Here is a 15581-nt window from a genome sequence, read left to right as displayed (position 1 = left end):
AGGGGGTTCAGCAAAGATACCACCACACAGCAGGTGTGTGGGATGAGGTGCAGGTAGAAGTGGTACCTGGTCAGGTTGAATCATGTCATAGAATCACAGACTGGTTTGGGGTGGAAGGGACCCGAAAGATCATCCAGTTCCAATCCCCCTACCATGGGCAGGGACACCTTCCACTAGACCAGGTTGCTCCAAGCCCTGTGACACCCCCAGGGACTCAGCCTCAGCCCCCCTGTTTTATCTCCTGGGGGCTCAGCCCCAGCCCCCTGCCCTAAAGTTTCACCCCCTTAAAGTTTCAGCCCCCCTTACCGATAACTCCCCACCCCGTGCTTGGACCCAACTCCCTTACCCGTGACCACCCCCGGGGCTCAGCCCTGTCCCCTTTCTGGCACTCCCCGCTCCAGAGGGGCTCAGCTCTAACTCCCTCCCTTCCAGTGTCTCATACCAGAGCCCCTCCCACGCAACCCCCCCAGCACTCACCTCCGGCCCCTTCCCCTCCCTCTTTCCGGGAGCCGCGGCTCTCCCGGGGGAGCAGCGCATCCCCCCTCCCCTCAGCCGCGCTGCGACGGCCGGGGCGGGCCGGGCGGTGAGAAGGGGCCGTCCCGGGGGCCGTGCCCGGCTGTACCGCACCTCCTTCCCTTCTCCCTCCTCCTCCTTCTCCCTCTTCCCTCCTCCCTCCCTCCCTCCGCGGGGGCCGCCCGCCCCACCGGGACAGTCGCCGCCGGCAGCCGCGGCGCGGTGCGGTGCGGGACATCCACCCCATCCCTCTGCGGGACATCCAGCCCATCTCGTGGCGGTGCGGGACATCCATTCCATCCCGTGACAGTGCGGGACATCATCCCATCCCATCCCATCCCGGTGCGGTGCGGGACATCCATCCCACTCTGTCCAGTGCGGAGCGGGACATCCCAACGCGGAACGGGACATCCCATCCCGCTGCGGCGCATCCCGGCGCGGGCCATCCCGATGGAGACGAAGGGCTACCAGTGCCTCAGCAGCCGCTACATCGAGAGCGGGCAGTCGGCGGTGCCCAGCTCGGTGCTGTTCGCCGCCGGCCTTTTGGGGAACGTCCTGGCCTTGCTGCTGCTGGGCCAGCACCGGCGGCGTTCCCGGTCGCCCGGGGGCCGCCCGCCGCGGGTCTCGGCGTTCTACGTGCTGGTGACCGTGCTGGCCGTCACCGACCTGCTGGGCAAGTGCCTGCTCAGCCCCATCGTGCTGGCCGCCTACGCCTACAACCGCAGCCTCAGCGAGCTGGGGCCGGGCGGGCGCGGCGAGGACGAGCCGGGCGTCCTCTGCCAGCTCTTCGCCTTCCTCATGGCCTTCTTCGGGCTGGCCCCCACCCTGCTGCTGCTGGCCATGGCGCTGGAGTGCTGGCTCTCCCTGGGGCACCCCTACTTCTACCGGCGGCACCTCACCCGCCGGCTGGGCGTCACTCTGGGGCCGGCGGCGGCCGGGCTGTGCGCCCTGTTCTGCGCCCTGCCGCTGCTGGGCTTCGGGGTGCCCATGCAGTACTGCCCGGGCACGTGGTGCTTCATCCGCATGGCCGGCGGGGGCCCGCGGGAGCTGGGCTTCCCCGTGCTCTACGCCGGCCTCATGGGGCTGCTGGTGCTGGCCATCGGCGCCTGCAACGTGAGCAGCATGAGGCACCTGTACGGCATGGCCCGGCGGCAGCCCCGCAGAGGGGCCCCCCCCGCCGCCGCCGCCGCCGCCCCCCGCATGGAGGAGCTCGACCACCTCGTCCTGCTCGGGCTCATGACCGTCCTCTTCACCGTCTGCTCCCTGCCGCTCATCGTGAGTAAGCCCGGCGGCCCCCCTCCTCCTCCTGAAGACATCCCCCCTCGCCGGTCTCGGCCCCTTCCTGTGCCCCTGGGAGCTCGGGTGGTTGATTTACCCACCCCACCCCCCCTCCACGCCCCAAATACCTGCCACCCCTTCCCCAGGTTAACTCCCTTGGGAAATAATCCTTCCTCACCACCACCTCCTCCCAAGGAGGTTGGATTGTTGATTTGGCCCCCTTGGAATAGCCCCTCGCACTGTCCATGGGGGTCAGGCCATTGCCTAAAACCCCTTACAACAACCCCCCCACCGCCCCCCCCAGCATCACTCAGTCCTGGGGGCAGTCAAACTGTTGATTTTTCCCTTTGGAATAAAACCTGGCACCACCCCCCGATTCTGGGGTCTCAGGGGGTGTCCCTCTAAATACTCCCACACTCTGTCCACAGACTTGCCTAAAATCCCTTGAAATAACTCCCCCCCGTCATCACCACCCACTCCTGGGGGGGTCAGGCCGTTGCTTTAGGTCCTTGGAATAAACCCTGGCACCACCACCCACACCCAGAGGTGTCGGGGGTTCATTGCCTTAGTCCTCTCTGGATAACCCTGTCTCCAAAGTTTAGGTTACTGCTTTAATGGCCTTGGAATAAGCCCTCCTGGCACCACTATCCCATTCTGGGAGGCTGCCCACCCTCAACACCAACAGCATGTCTCCAGTCCTTAATTTATTGCTTTAAACCTAATAGAATAACTCTCCCCCCCCATCACCATCACTCTGTGCCAGAGGTGTCAGAGGGGTGGGGGAATTACTTCTCCTCCTCTCTGAGTGTCCCCTACCCTGACCTAGGGATGTGGCTGTTGCTTTAACCCCCCTGGAATAACACCCTGTCCTGGGATGGGAGGGGTTAATTCATTGCTTTAATTCTGCTGGAATAACCACAACACCCCCACGGCCCTGTCCTGGGGGTTGATTCATTGCTCAAACTTCCTTGGAATACCCCCCATCCAACCCAACCCTGCCCTGGGGAGGGTCAGGTCATTCCATTGCCCCCCCTGGAATAACCACTCCCAGCACTCTGTCCCCAGAGTGCTTTAACGCCCCTGGAATAACCCCCCCATCACCACCACTCTGTCCCAGAGGTGTTTGGGGGGATCAGATAATTGTTTTGGTCTCATTGGAGGGTCCCCCGTCCCATCACAGGGATCTATTTGCTGTTTTAACTCCATTGGAACAACACCCACCCCCTTCCATCACCACCCCTCTGTTCCTCTGGGGTTGCCCCAGAGGTGTTTAAGTTTTGGGGGGATGTCAGTTCATTGCATCAGTCTCTCCAGTAATCCCCCCCCATTCCCAGCCCCCTGTCCCAAAGGTGCTGAGAAGACCCTTTGAACTGCACCAGATTTCATGGCCTGGGGGAAACACCCTCTGAAATCCTCCCATTTCTCCCTCAGGAATGGGGCTCCCACTAGTGGGGTGGGGATGGGAGACCCCCCAGCATGAGAGAGCCCTTGTTGCCCCCCTCCAACTCCTGGGGCCGGATCCTGCAGCCCCACTTTGGCATCACCCTCTGTAGGCAGAGTCAGTGCCACAGGGGGGGCTCCCCGAGATCAGGGTGGGAGCTGGGTCTGCAGGTGCTGCCACTGCCCTTGGTGACAACTGCCACCTCCTTTTCCTGTGCACTCTATCACCGCTGGAATCAAAATAGTGACACATCAGCCGCCAGCAGCCCTGGCACAACTGGCTCATACTGGTTTTGTGATCACTTCAGTGAAAGCCCTGTGGTCCCCAAACAAGCAGGGTGAATCCCTGCCAAGATCCGCAAACAACCAGGGTGAATCCCTGCCAAGTTATCCAAGGGATGCCGAGTCTGGTATCCACGGCAGCGGGGGCAGCACGAGTGGGGTGCCCCAACCAGCACCCACTGCTGCAGCCCGTGGAGGCTGAATGCTTCCTTCCTCCATGAAACAACCCCAGACACCGGGGACACCTCTCCAGCTCTAACATCCTGGCCCTGACACAGAGTCCCTGTGCCATAACCAGCCGTGTTCCAGCCCCAACTCCCGGTCTGATCTGCAACCCACAACACGTGCTGGTGTGATGTGTAGGGGTATCGAGGGGTTAAAACTTCTTTTCCTGCCCCCCCCCCTCCCCCCAGGATTTTTTTTTTTTATTGCTGTAGCAAGATCTTCCCTAATTTTCCCCTACTTCCTTGATTTCTTTGCCAGATCCGGGCGTACATGGGGGCCTTCGCCGCCGACATCAACGAGAACGCCGACCTCAGTGCCCTGCGGTTCCTCTCCGTGAACTCCATCGTGGATCCCTGGGTCTTCATCATCTTCCGCACCTCCGTGTTCCGCTCGTTCGTCCGCAGGGTTTGCCGGAGGCTCCAATCCCGCAAGTCCAGCCTGAAAGGGTCCGACCCGGGCGGTGACGGCCAGTTCTGCCCCCCGGGCTGGCGCAGGACAGACCCCCCGCAGCTCGGCATCCCCTGAGATGTGGCTCTGGCAGAAGCCGGCGGCTGCTGGTGAGGATAAGGAGCCTTCGGCCCCCCATTCCTGCCCTGGAGCATCCCGAGGCAGCACAGGGCTGTGGCAGGGAGGGACAGCGTCCAGCTCGCGGCGAGGGGCGCTGTGAAGGGTTTCTGTCCCCTCCCCAGGCTGCTGTTTCGCCCCGGAGACGAACCGGGGCGGGGCTCCCGGGTACCTGTGAATTTTCCGAGCGGCAGCGCTTTGCGGAGGGTTTGGGGAGCGCCCGGCTCCAGGAAAGCAGGAGGGGTTCGGTGTGTGGCTTCAGGGCAGGGAGGACACGCAGGGAGGAGAACTGTGTGTGTGTCCCCATCGAATAAAGTGTTTCAGAGCCCTGTTCCATCGCCTTGTCCTGTGCGTGAGCCCCTTCCACGCCAAGGGGGGTTATCTGGAGCTGGTTTGGGGTGCCCCCGGACTGGGTGAGGGGTGTGAGGGAGCCTTTGGGGGCGTGGAGATTCAGGACGTTGAGCAGCAGCTCCTGGTGTGACGGGGAGCCGGAGGACAGGGAGGGTCTCTCTCTGGGATGCCCGTAAGGATCCTCCATATCCCCCGAGCAGGGCTGTGGTTTCTCTGCCCTTATCTTGCTCTTCTCTGGAAAATCGATTCCTCCAAGTGCTGCTGTTGTGTTTGTGTTACTCAGATGTACCTGTCCTGCTGTAATTATTTTAATTCAGTATTTATGATCATCCCAAGCCTTAATAAGAGCAATAATTGAGAGAACACAGAGCCTGGTACGAGCTCTCGGTGCAAGCGTGCAGACGAGCGATCATTTTAATGAAAGGTCCATTTCCCCTCAACCACACATATTAACTGGGTTTAATATCTGCCTCAAGTGACCATTTAGGCCAAAAAAATTATGATGACCAGCTGCTTGGTGTCCTTGGAGGAGAGAGGGAGAATATTTCCCTCTGTTTAGTTAAGCCTTGCAAGGTATAGCCGTGTTCCTGCCCGCTTTCACGTGATATTTACTCTTGGTGTCAAATAGATTCTGCTTTTGAAGGAAGGAACTCTATCTTGGGGCTTTTTGGAGGTGACCTGCTTATGTTGGCCCTGGCTGTTTGATCAGCCAGGTTTTCCCAGCTGGGGGAAAGGGAAGAGCTTTGTTTGGGGATGTTCTGGGGGGACCTTCAAGCTCCCTACCTGATGTCCCTCCTCAGGGATTTCTAAGGAGAAAGAAGTGAAGTGAGGGTTGTTTCAGGCACTGGTTTCATGTTACTGGCTTGGTATTGACTTGGAGATGGCTCACGTGGGGCTGCAGAGTCAACAGCTCTGAGCCTGCGCTGTGGCTTTCCCTGGACCTGTTCCACCGTGGCCAGATGAGATAATGGTTCTGGAAAACCTTGCTGTCATCCCACCTAACCTGGGGTCTCCTTCACTGTACAGATCCATGCTCCCCTCGGGATAGATGGACCAGGCATGGCCAGACTGGGAGTGTTCAGCAACACAGAATCACAGAATTGTTAAGGTGGAAAAGACCTCCAAGACCATCGATCCAACAATTAACGTGAGCTGTGGGTGCTCTGTGTGTGCCCAGGCTGAGGTAGGGCATCGTCTGCCCGTGATCCCAGCAAGGATTCACTCCCAGAGAGGCTTCAGGAGAGGTCCCTGCCCCAGGAGAGGTCCCTGCCCCAGGAAAGGTCCCTGTCCCAGGAAAGATCCCTGTCCCAGGAAAGGTCCCTGCCCCAGGAAAGGTCTCTTCCCCACGATATGTGCATTCAGAGCTCAGGGTAACCATGACCCATGGAAAGCAGTAATTAAATCAACACAAAACAAAGCAGGTTCTTTATTGAGGTGCAAGAATAGACTCCATCTGAGCCCTAAAAAGGTGCAAACACCATGGTCTCTGTTCCATCCATGAGTTTATCATCATGGGAAATGAATCCTGGAGCCACGAGCGCAGGGGGGGTTTGCAGGCTGTCAGGGCGACCCCCCTGTCCCTGCAGCATCCCTGTGTCCCAGCTGGGACCGTGCAAGTCCCAGTGACCTTGACACGCTTGGGTAGCACTTTCAATGGGAATTCTGCCCTTCCTGGTGTCCTGCCTGCTGTGGGAGCAGACCTGGAGTCTCCAGCCGGCCACTGCTGCCTCCGGGCGAGCCAAGCGCCGGCTGCAGCCAGCGGGGTTTGTGCTCGGGGCTGCGCGCCAGGGCGGCCTCCCAGCAGAGAAATCATCGCTCCTCGGCGTTCCTGGGGCCCGGGACTGCCGTACCCCGTCCTCTCCAGAGATGGCAGCACGTCCCCAGCCAGGACTGCGCTCCCAGCCGGCCTGAGCACGAGGAGCAAGGAGGCGACGGATGGGATGTTCTCTGCCCCGAATCGGTCCCTCGGGCAAGCCGATTTTTCCGTGCCCAAACGTATATGGTTCGGGGGCTTCGGGGTTTATGTCAAAGCTTAGATCCCCCTTCTTCTTGCTGAGCTCGGGAAAAAACGAAAATAAAAGGAAAATAAAGTAAAAATCAAGTAAAAATTGAAATAAAAAAATCCCGGCGGCGCGGGGTTCAGTTGTAAATGTTGCTAAATAAGAACCAAAAAAGCCCAGGGGCTCAGGGATCTCCAGCCAAAGAGGTGAGAGCTGCCGTGGAGCCCTCTCTGATCCCATCCTCCTCCCAGGCTCCTTGCACTGCTCAGTCATTCCCCACGGGACCCCTCCGTGCCAGATCGCTCCCAGCCATTCCCGAAGGGATGGACCTGATGCTTAATGGAGGCAATAAAGAAGGGCTGCTCAGCTCGAGGACGTGTCTCACACCAACAGAGCTCTTTTTGGAGCCCTTTTTATGTCCCTGCCACCTTCCAGCACTGCCAGCTGCCTTGTCCCTCACTGTCACTGGTGCCACCAGCATCACCTCCCCCCTGCATCCCTCTCCTTTTCTGGACAGGCTGGTTTTTTTTCAGCTCACGAAATCCAGGCACAACTTTGCACAAGCTCATTTCCCGACAAATTGTTTGCTTCTTGCAAAGAGCTCATTTTTTATTTTTTTTTTTTTTTTTATTGTCTGCCTGCATTTTTCAGCTATTCTGGAAGCAGGGAGGCACGTGCCTGGGCAGGCAGCAGTGCTGGGGCTGCCAGGCACCCCAGCCAGGGCTGTGAGGCACAACCAGCCCATAAGTGGGTTGAATTACTTTTTAACCCATGGATAGCAAACCAGGGCACCAAAACCCTGACCTGTTTTGCCAGTGGAGTGAGGCTGTTGGCATAAGGGATGGGGATGGGAAGGCTTGGTAAGAAAAATGATGTCTGGCTTTGCTAAAAATGAGTCAGATGGGTTTTGGTTTAAAAGAGTTGAAGCTACCCATCCAGTCCACCCTGCCATGCACGGGAGGGCTGGTCCCTTCCAAGTCCACAGTGCCACAGCCATCCTTTAAAACCCATCAGGGATGGAGAAGGATCCCAACACCCTCCCAGCCACGGTTAGCAAACTCCAGAGGTTGAGTGCTCTATATGAAATTCATGAAGCTTTCCTATAAACTCAGGGTGTTTTCTTCAACTGGGCCCACCCTGGAAATCTTCTCTTAGGGAAAACAATGCCAATGGCCCTTGGGAGGATGTATGAGGGGCTGGAGCATCTCCAGAGAAGGGAACAGAGCTGGGGAAGGGTCTGGAGCAGCAGGAGCAGCTGAGGGAGCTGGGGGGGCTCAGCCTGGAGAGAAGGAGACTCAGGGGGGACCTTCTGGCTCTGCAACTCCCTGACAGGAGGGGGGAGCTGGCAGGAGCTGGGCTCTTCTTCTGACTGACAAGTGACAGGGCAAGAGGAAATGGCCTCAAATTGCACCAGGGGAGGGTTAGGTTGTATATTATGGAAAATTTCCTTGTGGAAAAGGTTGTCCAGCCCTTGCACAGGCTGCCCAGGGCAATGGTGGAGTCCCCATCCCTGGAGGGATTTAGAAGCCCTGTGGATGTGGCACTTGAGGACATGGGTCAGTGGTGGCCTTGGCAGTGCTGGGGGAATGGTTGGACTGGATGATCTCAGAGGGCTTTTCCAACGTAAACAGTTCTAGGATTCTGTATGGACCTTGTTAGGGGCAAGACAAATGAGCTAAACATGGAAGCAAAGGAAGAAAACAAACACTTCCCAAGAAAGGGACAAATTGTACCAAGCGGTTTGTTCCTGGTTTTGAGCTCAGAAAGGGGAATAAAAAAACAAAAGCCCAGCAATTTTCCTATTATTGCAAAAAAATCCCATCGGAGACAACTGTCAGTTGAGAAGCCCAAAGCCCCAGATGGGTATTTAAGGTTCCATTAGCTGCCAGGAAAATGAGCTCCAAGACAAGCCAAAATCCCTTCCTGAGCTGTGACACAGAGCACCAGAAAGGAGTGGGAGGCTGGGAAAAGCCTTGGAGCAACCCCCCTACGGGGTGCCTACTGCTCGGAAAAGGTCTCCAGGCGTGCAGACTGGAGCTGTGTGCATGGATCAGGACAGGATTCGGCCTCAGCTCCTTTTTTAACCTGAATTCGTGGATACCACGGAGGGCTGAGCATGGCAGGGCCCCATCCAGCCCTCGGGAAGCCAACAGGATGTCTCCCACCATCGGATGTGTCCACGTGCTTTGGTGGATCTGCTGGATCAGTTCCCCAGGGCTGGGAGAGGGGATAGGAGAGCTCCTGGGAGGTGTGTTTTCCTGGCCTACCTGAGTGCAGGGTTAGTCTGGGATGGCTAAAACACCATCCCCTCCATCTCATCCATTGCTTTGGCCATGGGAGCAGGGAGGGCTGGAGCTGTGGTGGCCCTGCCACCCGTGAGGTGACAGCTCATCCTCCCCACCGCGCCGAAGAAGCCTTTGAGCCGTGTGGGAGAAGCAACCAAAGCCAGGACTAGCAGTGGCCCCCTCGGAAATGGAGGTGCTGTCGCAAACCACAGCCCTGGAGTTTGTTGTGCACCCCATTTCCTGTGCGAAGTTCCTGTTACAAAAGCAAGGTTTTAAAAATAACAGCCAAAAACGCGCTTGTGGCCTCAACCTGCCGTGTCTGTGCTGCAGTCGTGGACATTACAGTGTTTCACTGTGGTTTGGGGGTGCTGAGTAAATGAAAAATGAAGTAGTTGCAGCTGCTGGAATAGTCCCAGGGCCAGGGGAGGTAAAAGACTTTCTATACTTGAGGGGTCTGGAAATAACCTGTGAAGCACCAGCTGCTTAAATAAAGGGCAGCTTGAGTGAGGGCTGGTGTCCTGAGGGATCAAAAGAGCATCCAAGACCTGTGGGCTTGAGCATGTGGATGTCCCATCCCTGGAAGTGTTCAAGGCCAAGTTGGACGGGGCTTGGAGCAACCCGGTCTAGTGGAAGGTGTCCCTGCCCACAGTGGAACAATACAGTCTTTAAGGTCATGGCCAGACACCAACTGCAGGCTGCACTCACATGGGAGCTCTGATGACATATAAAGGGGGGGACAACTGGGACATGGCATGGTGCCAGCCATGGGGTGGGGAGTTCTCCATGAGGTCCAGGCAGCTCTGGGGCCATGGGAACTTCCCACACAAACTGGTTTCAGCTGGGGCTTCCTGGTAGCCTCACACCAGAATGAGAAAGGTGGCAGTGGGGTTCATAGTGCTTTGGTGTCCTTGGGTCAGCACCGGGGCTGGCTGTGCCTTGGAGGTCCTGGAGCAGCACTGGGACTCCCAGACCAGTCCAGGGCTGGCTGCACGTGTGGCTCCTGGGCTGGTACCAGTGCTGGCCATGGCACTGGGCTCCCAGATCAGCACCTTGGTGTTGGGGCTCCCAAAGCCATATAAGGACTGAGGCTGGACATGAAAGGGGTTCCCGGACCAGCACTGGGACTCCTGGACCAGTACCGGGACTCTCAGACTGGCTGGGGACCGGCCATTCAAGGTGCTCCCGGTCCTCCCGGGACCATGTGTGGGGTTCTTGGATCCCACGCCGGGATTGGCTGTGCCCTAGGACTCTCGGAGTCACATCAGGGCTCCGGGACTCTTGAACCGGCACCGGGGCTGGGCGTGGAAAGGACTCCCGGAGCCGCTCCGGGGCTCCCAGCCCGGCACCGGGGATGGCCGCGCGAGGCGCTCCCGGTCGGGCACTGGAGCTGGGCGTGCTTCGGGACTCCCGGAGCGGTACCGGGGCAATACCACCGATTCTGGGACCGCACCGGGACCGCTGGCGCGGCATCGGGACTCTCGGACCCGCCCCGGGACTGGCCGTGTCCGGGGCTCCCAGACCGGCCCCGGGACTCTCGGTCCGCCGGGGTTTCGTCCGTGCGCGTCCCCCGCCGCCCCTCCCGTCCATCGCTCGGGGCCGGGGCGGTGCCGGGGGCGGTGGGCGGTGGGTGGGGCGGTGCCGTCGGGGCGGGCGGTGCCGGTGCCGGGGGCGGCAGCGCAGTCGGTCGTGCGGCCGCGGCGGCGGCAGCGGAGGGATGAACGGGACGGGACGGGAGTGCGGGCGCGGCGGGTCAGCGCTGCCGGCCAAGGCTCACCCGCTGATCAGCGCCCTCATGTTCTCGGCCGGGCTCCTGGGCAACCTCCTGGCGCTGGGGCTGCTGCTGCACGGCCGCCGCGGGCCCCGCCAGCGCCCGCCCTCGCTCTTCCACGTCCTGGTGCTGGCCCTGGTGGTCACCGACCTGCTGGGCACCTGCTCCGTCAGCCCCTTCGTCCTGGCGTCCTACCACCGCAACCACACCCTCACCGCCCTGGTCCAGGGAGGGCACATCTGCCTCTACTTCGGCTTCGCCATGAGCTTCTTCGGCCTCGCCACCATGCTCATCCTCTTCACCATGGCGCTGGAGCGGTGCCTGGCCCTGGGGCAGCCGTACTTCTACGAGCGCTTCCTCAGCCCCCGCACGGGCTTGGTGGCCCTGCCCGCCATCTACACCTTCTCGGCCGCCTTCTGCTCCCTGCCCCTGCTGGGCTTCGGCCGCTACGTCCAGTACTGCCCCGGCACCTGGTGCTTCATCCAGATGCACCTGGATTCCCACCAGAACCGCGGTGGCCGGGGGGCGGCCGGGCTGAACGTCACCTTCTCACTGCTCTACGCCACCCTGCTCCTCTTCCTCATCCTGGCCGTGCTGCTCTGCAACCTGAGCGTGATCGTGAACCTGGCCCGCATGCACCGCCGCGCGCAGCGGACGCGCCGCGTGGCCACGCTCGAGCAGCCCCGCGCGGCCTCCGGCTGCGGCCGCCGCATGTTCTCCATGGCCGAGGAGATCGACCACCTCCTCCTCCTCTCCATCATGACCATCACCTTCGTCATCTGCTCCCTGCCCTTCACGGTGAGTGCGGCCGCCTCTCCCACCCTGGGATGGGGTCCCCTCTGCCCAGCGCCCACATTTCTCTCCTTCCCTTTGTAAGGCTCGCCCCCAGCTCTGCTGTCCAAATCCCAAGGGTTGAGGTCAAAGCTTTGCTCTTCCCGAAGCTTGGGAGAGCCCAGCTCGGCCACGAACTCTTGGCAGTTTGAGCATCCCTTGAGGAGTGGGGGGAAATCGCTCCCTGTATCCCCAGTGCCAGAAGGAGGATGGGGTGTCAGGATCACAGGGTGGCAGGAGAACAGAGTGTCAGGAGGATGCAGTGTCAGGAGGACGGGGTGGCAGGAGGATGGGGTGGCAGGAGAATGAGATGGCAGAAGGATGAGGTGGCAGGAGCAGAGGTGCCCTCCCACCCCACGGAAGCTCCAAGGCCAGACAGGCTCAGGCAGGGACCAGGGTGGGAAACACCTGGACCACAGGGCATCACTGCAGTTCCCAGGAGCCGGGCACTCCTGGTGGAGGTGTGAGGGATGGCAGAGCAATCAGTTAAGCATCCAAAGGATGAAGGAGATGCCCTGGGATGGAGGCAGTGGGTATCTGTGCTGGGGGGATGAGTTATCCCAGAGTTCTGCGTGTGGAGCTGGAGATGCAGGAGTTGTCCCCACATCCCACACCCCATCCATGTACAAGACTTCCAGCAGAAATCCAGGGTTGAACCCCTGCAGCCAAGTGAGGAAGGGGAGAAAGTGAGTCCCCTGACTCTGCTTGGGGCTCTCCCCTCCAAAGGGCCACTTTTCATCCATCCAAATGGTGTTACACTGGGATCATCTTGGACTCTGGAGAAGCTCAATCCCCTGGCTGTGTGTGTGTGTGTGTGACCCCCTGCCACAGGAGGTCATTTTGTTCCCATTAGAAGGGAACCCCACCAAGGTTGGGAGTGCAGCCAGTGCTAATTCTGTGTTAAATAGACTCTACCTTCCTTCATGCTCCTTTTCTTTTCCTAAGGGAAAAGAAAATAAGCATGGGGTACAGCCAAGCCAGGCTGCCGGGGTTTTAGGGCAAAGGAGTAATGTGTGGATGCTTGTGAGCATTCCAGGAGCCAGACTGAACGCCCTGAGAGACACTTCAGCTCCTGACAAATGGTCTCACACATCCTGAGCGGTTTTTGTGTCCCAAAAAAAGCCCGGGTTTGGCTGCTGTGGTCAATACGAAGTGGAACCCTTTGGTGGGGGCACGTGCACAGAGCCCTGTGAGTCTGCTTGGGGCAGATGGGATGGGAAAGCGGCGCTGGCGGGGATCCCATGGGCCCTGTGGTAACAGATATAGCCTTATCCAGAGCCAGCTTCCCTTTTCCCGTCGCCCAGCTCCCATGTGGGGCTGTGTTTGGGCTGCGTTTTGGCAGCGCCTCAAAACCGAACGCCGCCGGTGCCTCTTTGGGGGTGACACTTTCTCTCCTGTCCGGGGCTGCCCACAGCAACCACCCTCCTCCCAGGAGCAGCCAGCACACGAACCCATCAGGCCACAAAATCCTCCCCCCCCCAAAATAAACCCCGGGACATCTCTTGGAAATGCAGCATGGGCGCCTCATGCCCTGGGATGCGCCATCCCCGGGTGGTACCCAACGGATCCCGGCCGGAGGAGGGATGCTCGTGCTTCCCACCCCCATCCAAGCATCCCGTGGCCCCCGAAGTGAGGGGGTGGTGAGCTGACCCGTGTGAGTAAGGAGTGCTGAGTCACCCTTCCAGGAAGCCCCGTGGGCTGCTGTGAGTCGGCATGTTGTGGGAAGGACGGGAGCAGTCCCACACCCCTCATCCTCTCCGTCTCACACGTGGTGTTTCGTCCCACGTGTGCGAGAATCAGGATTGTACAGCCTGAAAAAGAGACAGCTCCCAGGTGACCTAATTGTGGCCTCCCAGTACCTGAAGGGAGCTAAAAGAAAGATGGAGAGGGACTATTTACAAGGGCCTGGAGAGACAGGACAAGGGGGAATGGATTCAAACTGAAAAAGAGTAGTGTTAGGTTGGATATTGGGAAAAAATTCTTTACTGTGAGGGTGGTGAGGCCCTGGCACAGGTTGCCCAGAGAAGCTGTGGCTGCCCCATCCCTGGAAGTGTTCCAGGCCAGGTTGGACGGGGCTTGGAGCAACCTGGGCTAGTGGAAGGTGTCCCTGCCCATGGCAGGGGGGTTGGAACGAGATGGGCTTTAAGGTCCCTTCCAACCCAAACCATTCCACGATCCCGTGCTTTTGCAGATCCGTGCCTACATGAACAAGTTCATCACGGAAGAGGGCGAGCACGAGTGGGACCTGCTCGCCCTGAGGTTCCTCTCCATCAATTCCATCATCGACCCCTGGGTCTTCGCCATCCTGAGGCCGCCGGTGCTGCGGTTCCTGCGCTCGGTGCTGTGCTGCCAGGTGACCCCCACGCTCCCGGGCAGACGGACTCCATGCCCTGCAAAGACAAAACTGGCGGCACAGCTGGGCCCCTGTGAGCCGTAGATCCAGCAGCCATTCCAGGAGACTCCTGCCAGGTGAAGCGCAGCCCGGACAGGTGTTAACGAAGCTCTGCCTTACGGCCCGTAAGGAGACGTGTCTGCTGTGGGGTGGGCCTGGGTTGGGCCAGGTGTCGCCTGGGAAGGCCCTGGAAAGCCAGTGGGGTTCCTCACAGGGCAAAAAATTACAGTGGGACAAGATCAGAAGGGCTGATGAATACCTGGGAAGGGCTGTAACCCTCAGATGGGGCAGGTCCCACACGGAAAAGGGGGAAGGCTCCGTTCGGCCCTGCTGTGGGAGGGTCAGGGGGTGAAGCATGGGGGGCTTTGCTATAACACTACTGCTGGGGAGGGATGTTGGGAAGCAGGGCTTCCTGCTGGTGTGCTTCCCAGAAAGGTCTCTGAGGTTGTTCTGGGGCGCAGGCAGCTCCTGGAGATGGGGCTGTGTGGCCATCGTGGCTGCAAGCATCCATCTCTGCCCACAGATCCCTAGGGATTGGAGAGGAGACGACAGGAGCAGTGTACCCCCAGATATTCTCCTTTTTTTTCATAGGCCAGTTGCCTAAAGAAATGCACTTTTTCAGGTGTAGATCTCTGTGCATGTGTCTGTCTCTTTGTCTGTCTGTCCCCCACCCCAGAGATTTTAAGCACCGGTGGGTCCCTGAGGGGCACCGGGGCAGAGAAAAAGCCAAATTATGGCACTTCCCTCATGCTGTGATGGAGCAGAGTCTGCAGCCCCTCCTCAGCACCCATTTTGCAATTCCCTTTGCCTTGTGGTTTGTGCAAGAGCCGTCAAGGGGAATAAAGAGCCTGACCAGGGATTGAGAGGTTTCTGTCACAACCACGAGCTTCACCCACAGCCAGGGTGATGCTGCTGGTGGGTTTTGGGGCGTTCACTTCTTTGCAAGTTTTATTTAAAATAAAACCCAAACAAAAATGTCAATAGAACAAAGAAAAAAAAAAAACCCAAGTGCAAAAACATCCAGGTCATCAGTCCTGGATTGAGGCAGTGTCCTCCAGTGCCTCTATTTTGTTTCGTGGAATGCCTCCTGATCTTTGGGACTCTAAGCTGGCTCCCACTGGGATGAGGAGCATCCAATCCCACATTCCAAGGCTGTTGCTGCCGTTAGGGGTCACTGAGGGCCTTGTGGCTCCTGTTTGTGCAGCATCCAACACACAGTGTCATTGTGCTGTTGCAAGTGGGGTGTCTCACTTGGGGGCTGCAGCTCTGCTCAGAATGCCCAAAAGTGCCAAGATTTGGAGCTTTTCTGCTGTGTAAGAGCTGAGACGATGTAAAAAAAAAAAAAGTTATTATTTAAATAATAAATGTCTCTCAAAGGATCCTGCTGAGTCATGTGTGGGTTTGTGCTTATGATGCACCTCAGGGTAGATCTGGTTCCTGGAGGAAATGTGTCGCCTGCCTGGAGCATCCGTGGGGTGAAGCCACGGGAATGGGGGGAGGGGGCAGAAGGAGAGGCTGGCAGGGGAAATGGGTGCCTCAAATTTCCTAAAAAGTGAAAATAAACTGTGCTTTAGAGACGTGTGATGACATTTTTACCTCACCTCTGCCCGCCAGCCGCGGCAACACCCCCACCCCTGAGCTCTTCCCTGAGA

General features: G+C 58.8%; 3 protein-coding genes across 3 annotated transcripts in view; 2 read left to right on the top strand and 1 right to left on the bottom strand.

The window, feature by feature from the left end:
- The window catches only part of LOC116788859 (maestro heat-like repeat-containing protein family member 6), a 946858-nt gene that overhangs the window by 611447 nt on the left and 319830 nt on the right, over positions 1-15581 (bottom strand). The window lies entirely within an intron of this gene.
- On the top strand, positions 964-4519 carry PTGDR (prostaglandin D2 receptor). Its single transcript, XM_032692094.1, has 2 exons — positions 964-1788; positions 3997-4519. The coding sequence occupies exons 1-2, from the start codon at positions 964-966 to the stop codon at positions 4261-4263; spliced, it is 1092 nt and encodes a 363-aa protein (XP_032547985.1). The 3' UTR covers positions 4264-4519.
- Positions 10653-14910, top strand: PTGER2 (prostaglandin E receptor 2). Its single transcript, XM_032692093.1, has 2 exons — positions 10653-11504; positions 13729-14910. Exons 1-2 carry the CDS (start codon positions 10653-10655, stop codon positions 13972-13974), a joined length of 1098 nt encoding a protein of 365 aa, XP_032547984.1. The 3' UTR covers positions 13975-14910.

Source organism: Chiroxiphia lanceolata, chromosome 6 (assembly GCF_009829145.1).
Source record: "Chiroxiphia lanceolata isolate bChiLan1 chromosome 6, bChiLan1.pri, whole genome shotgun sequence".
Classification (NCBI taxonomy): domain Eukaryota; kingdom Metazoa; phylum Chordata; class Aves; order Passeriformes; family Pipridae; genus Chiroxiphia; species Chiroxiphia lanceolata.
The sequence above is the reverse complement of the archived record's forward strand: the minus strand, read 5'-3'. Positions and strand labels throughout refer to the sequence as shown.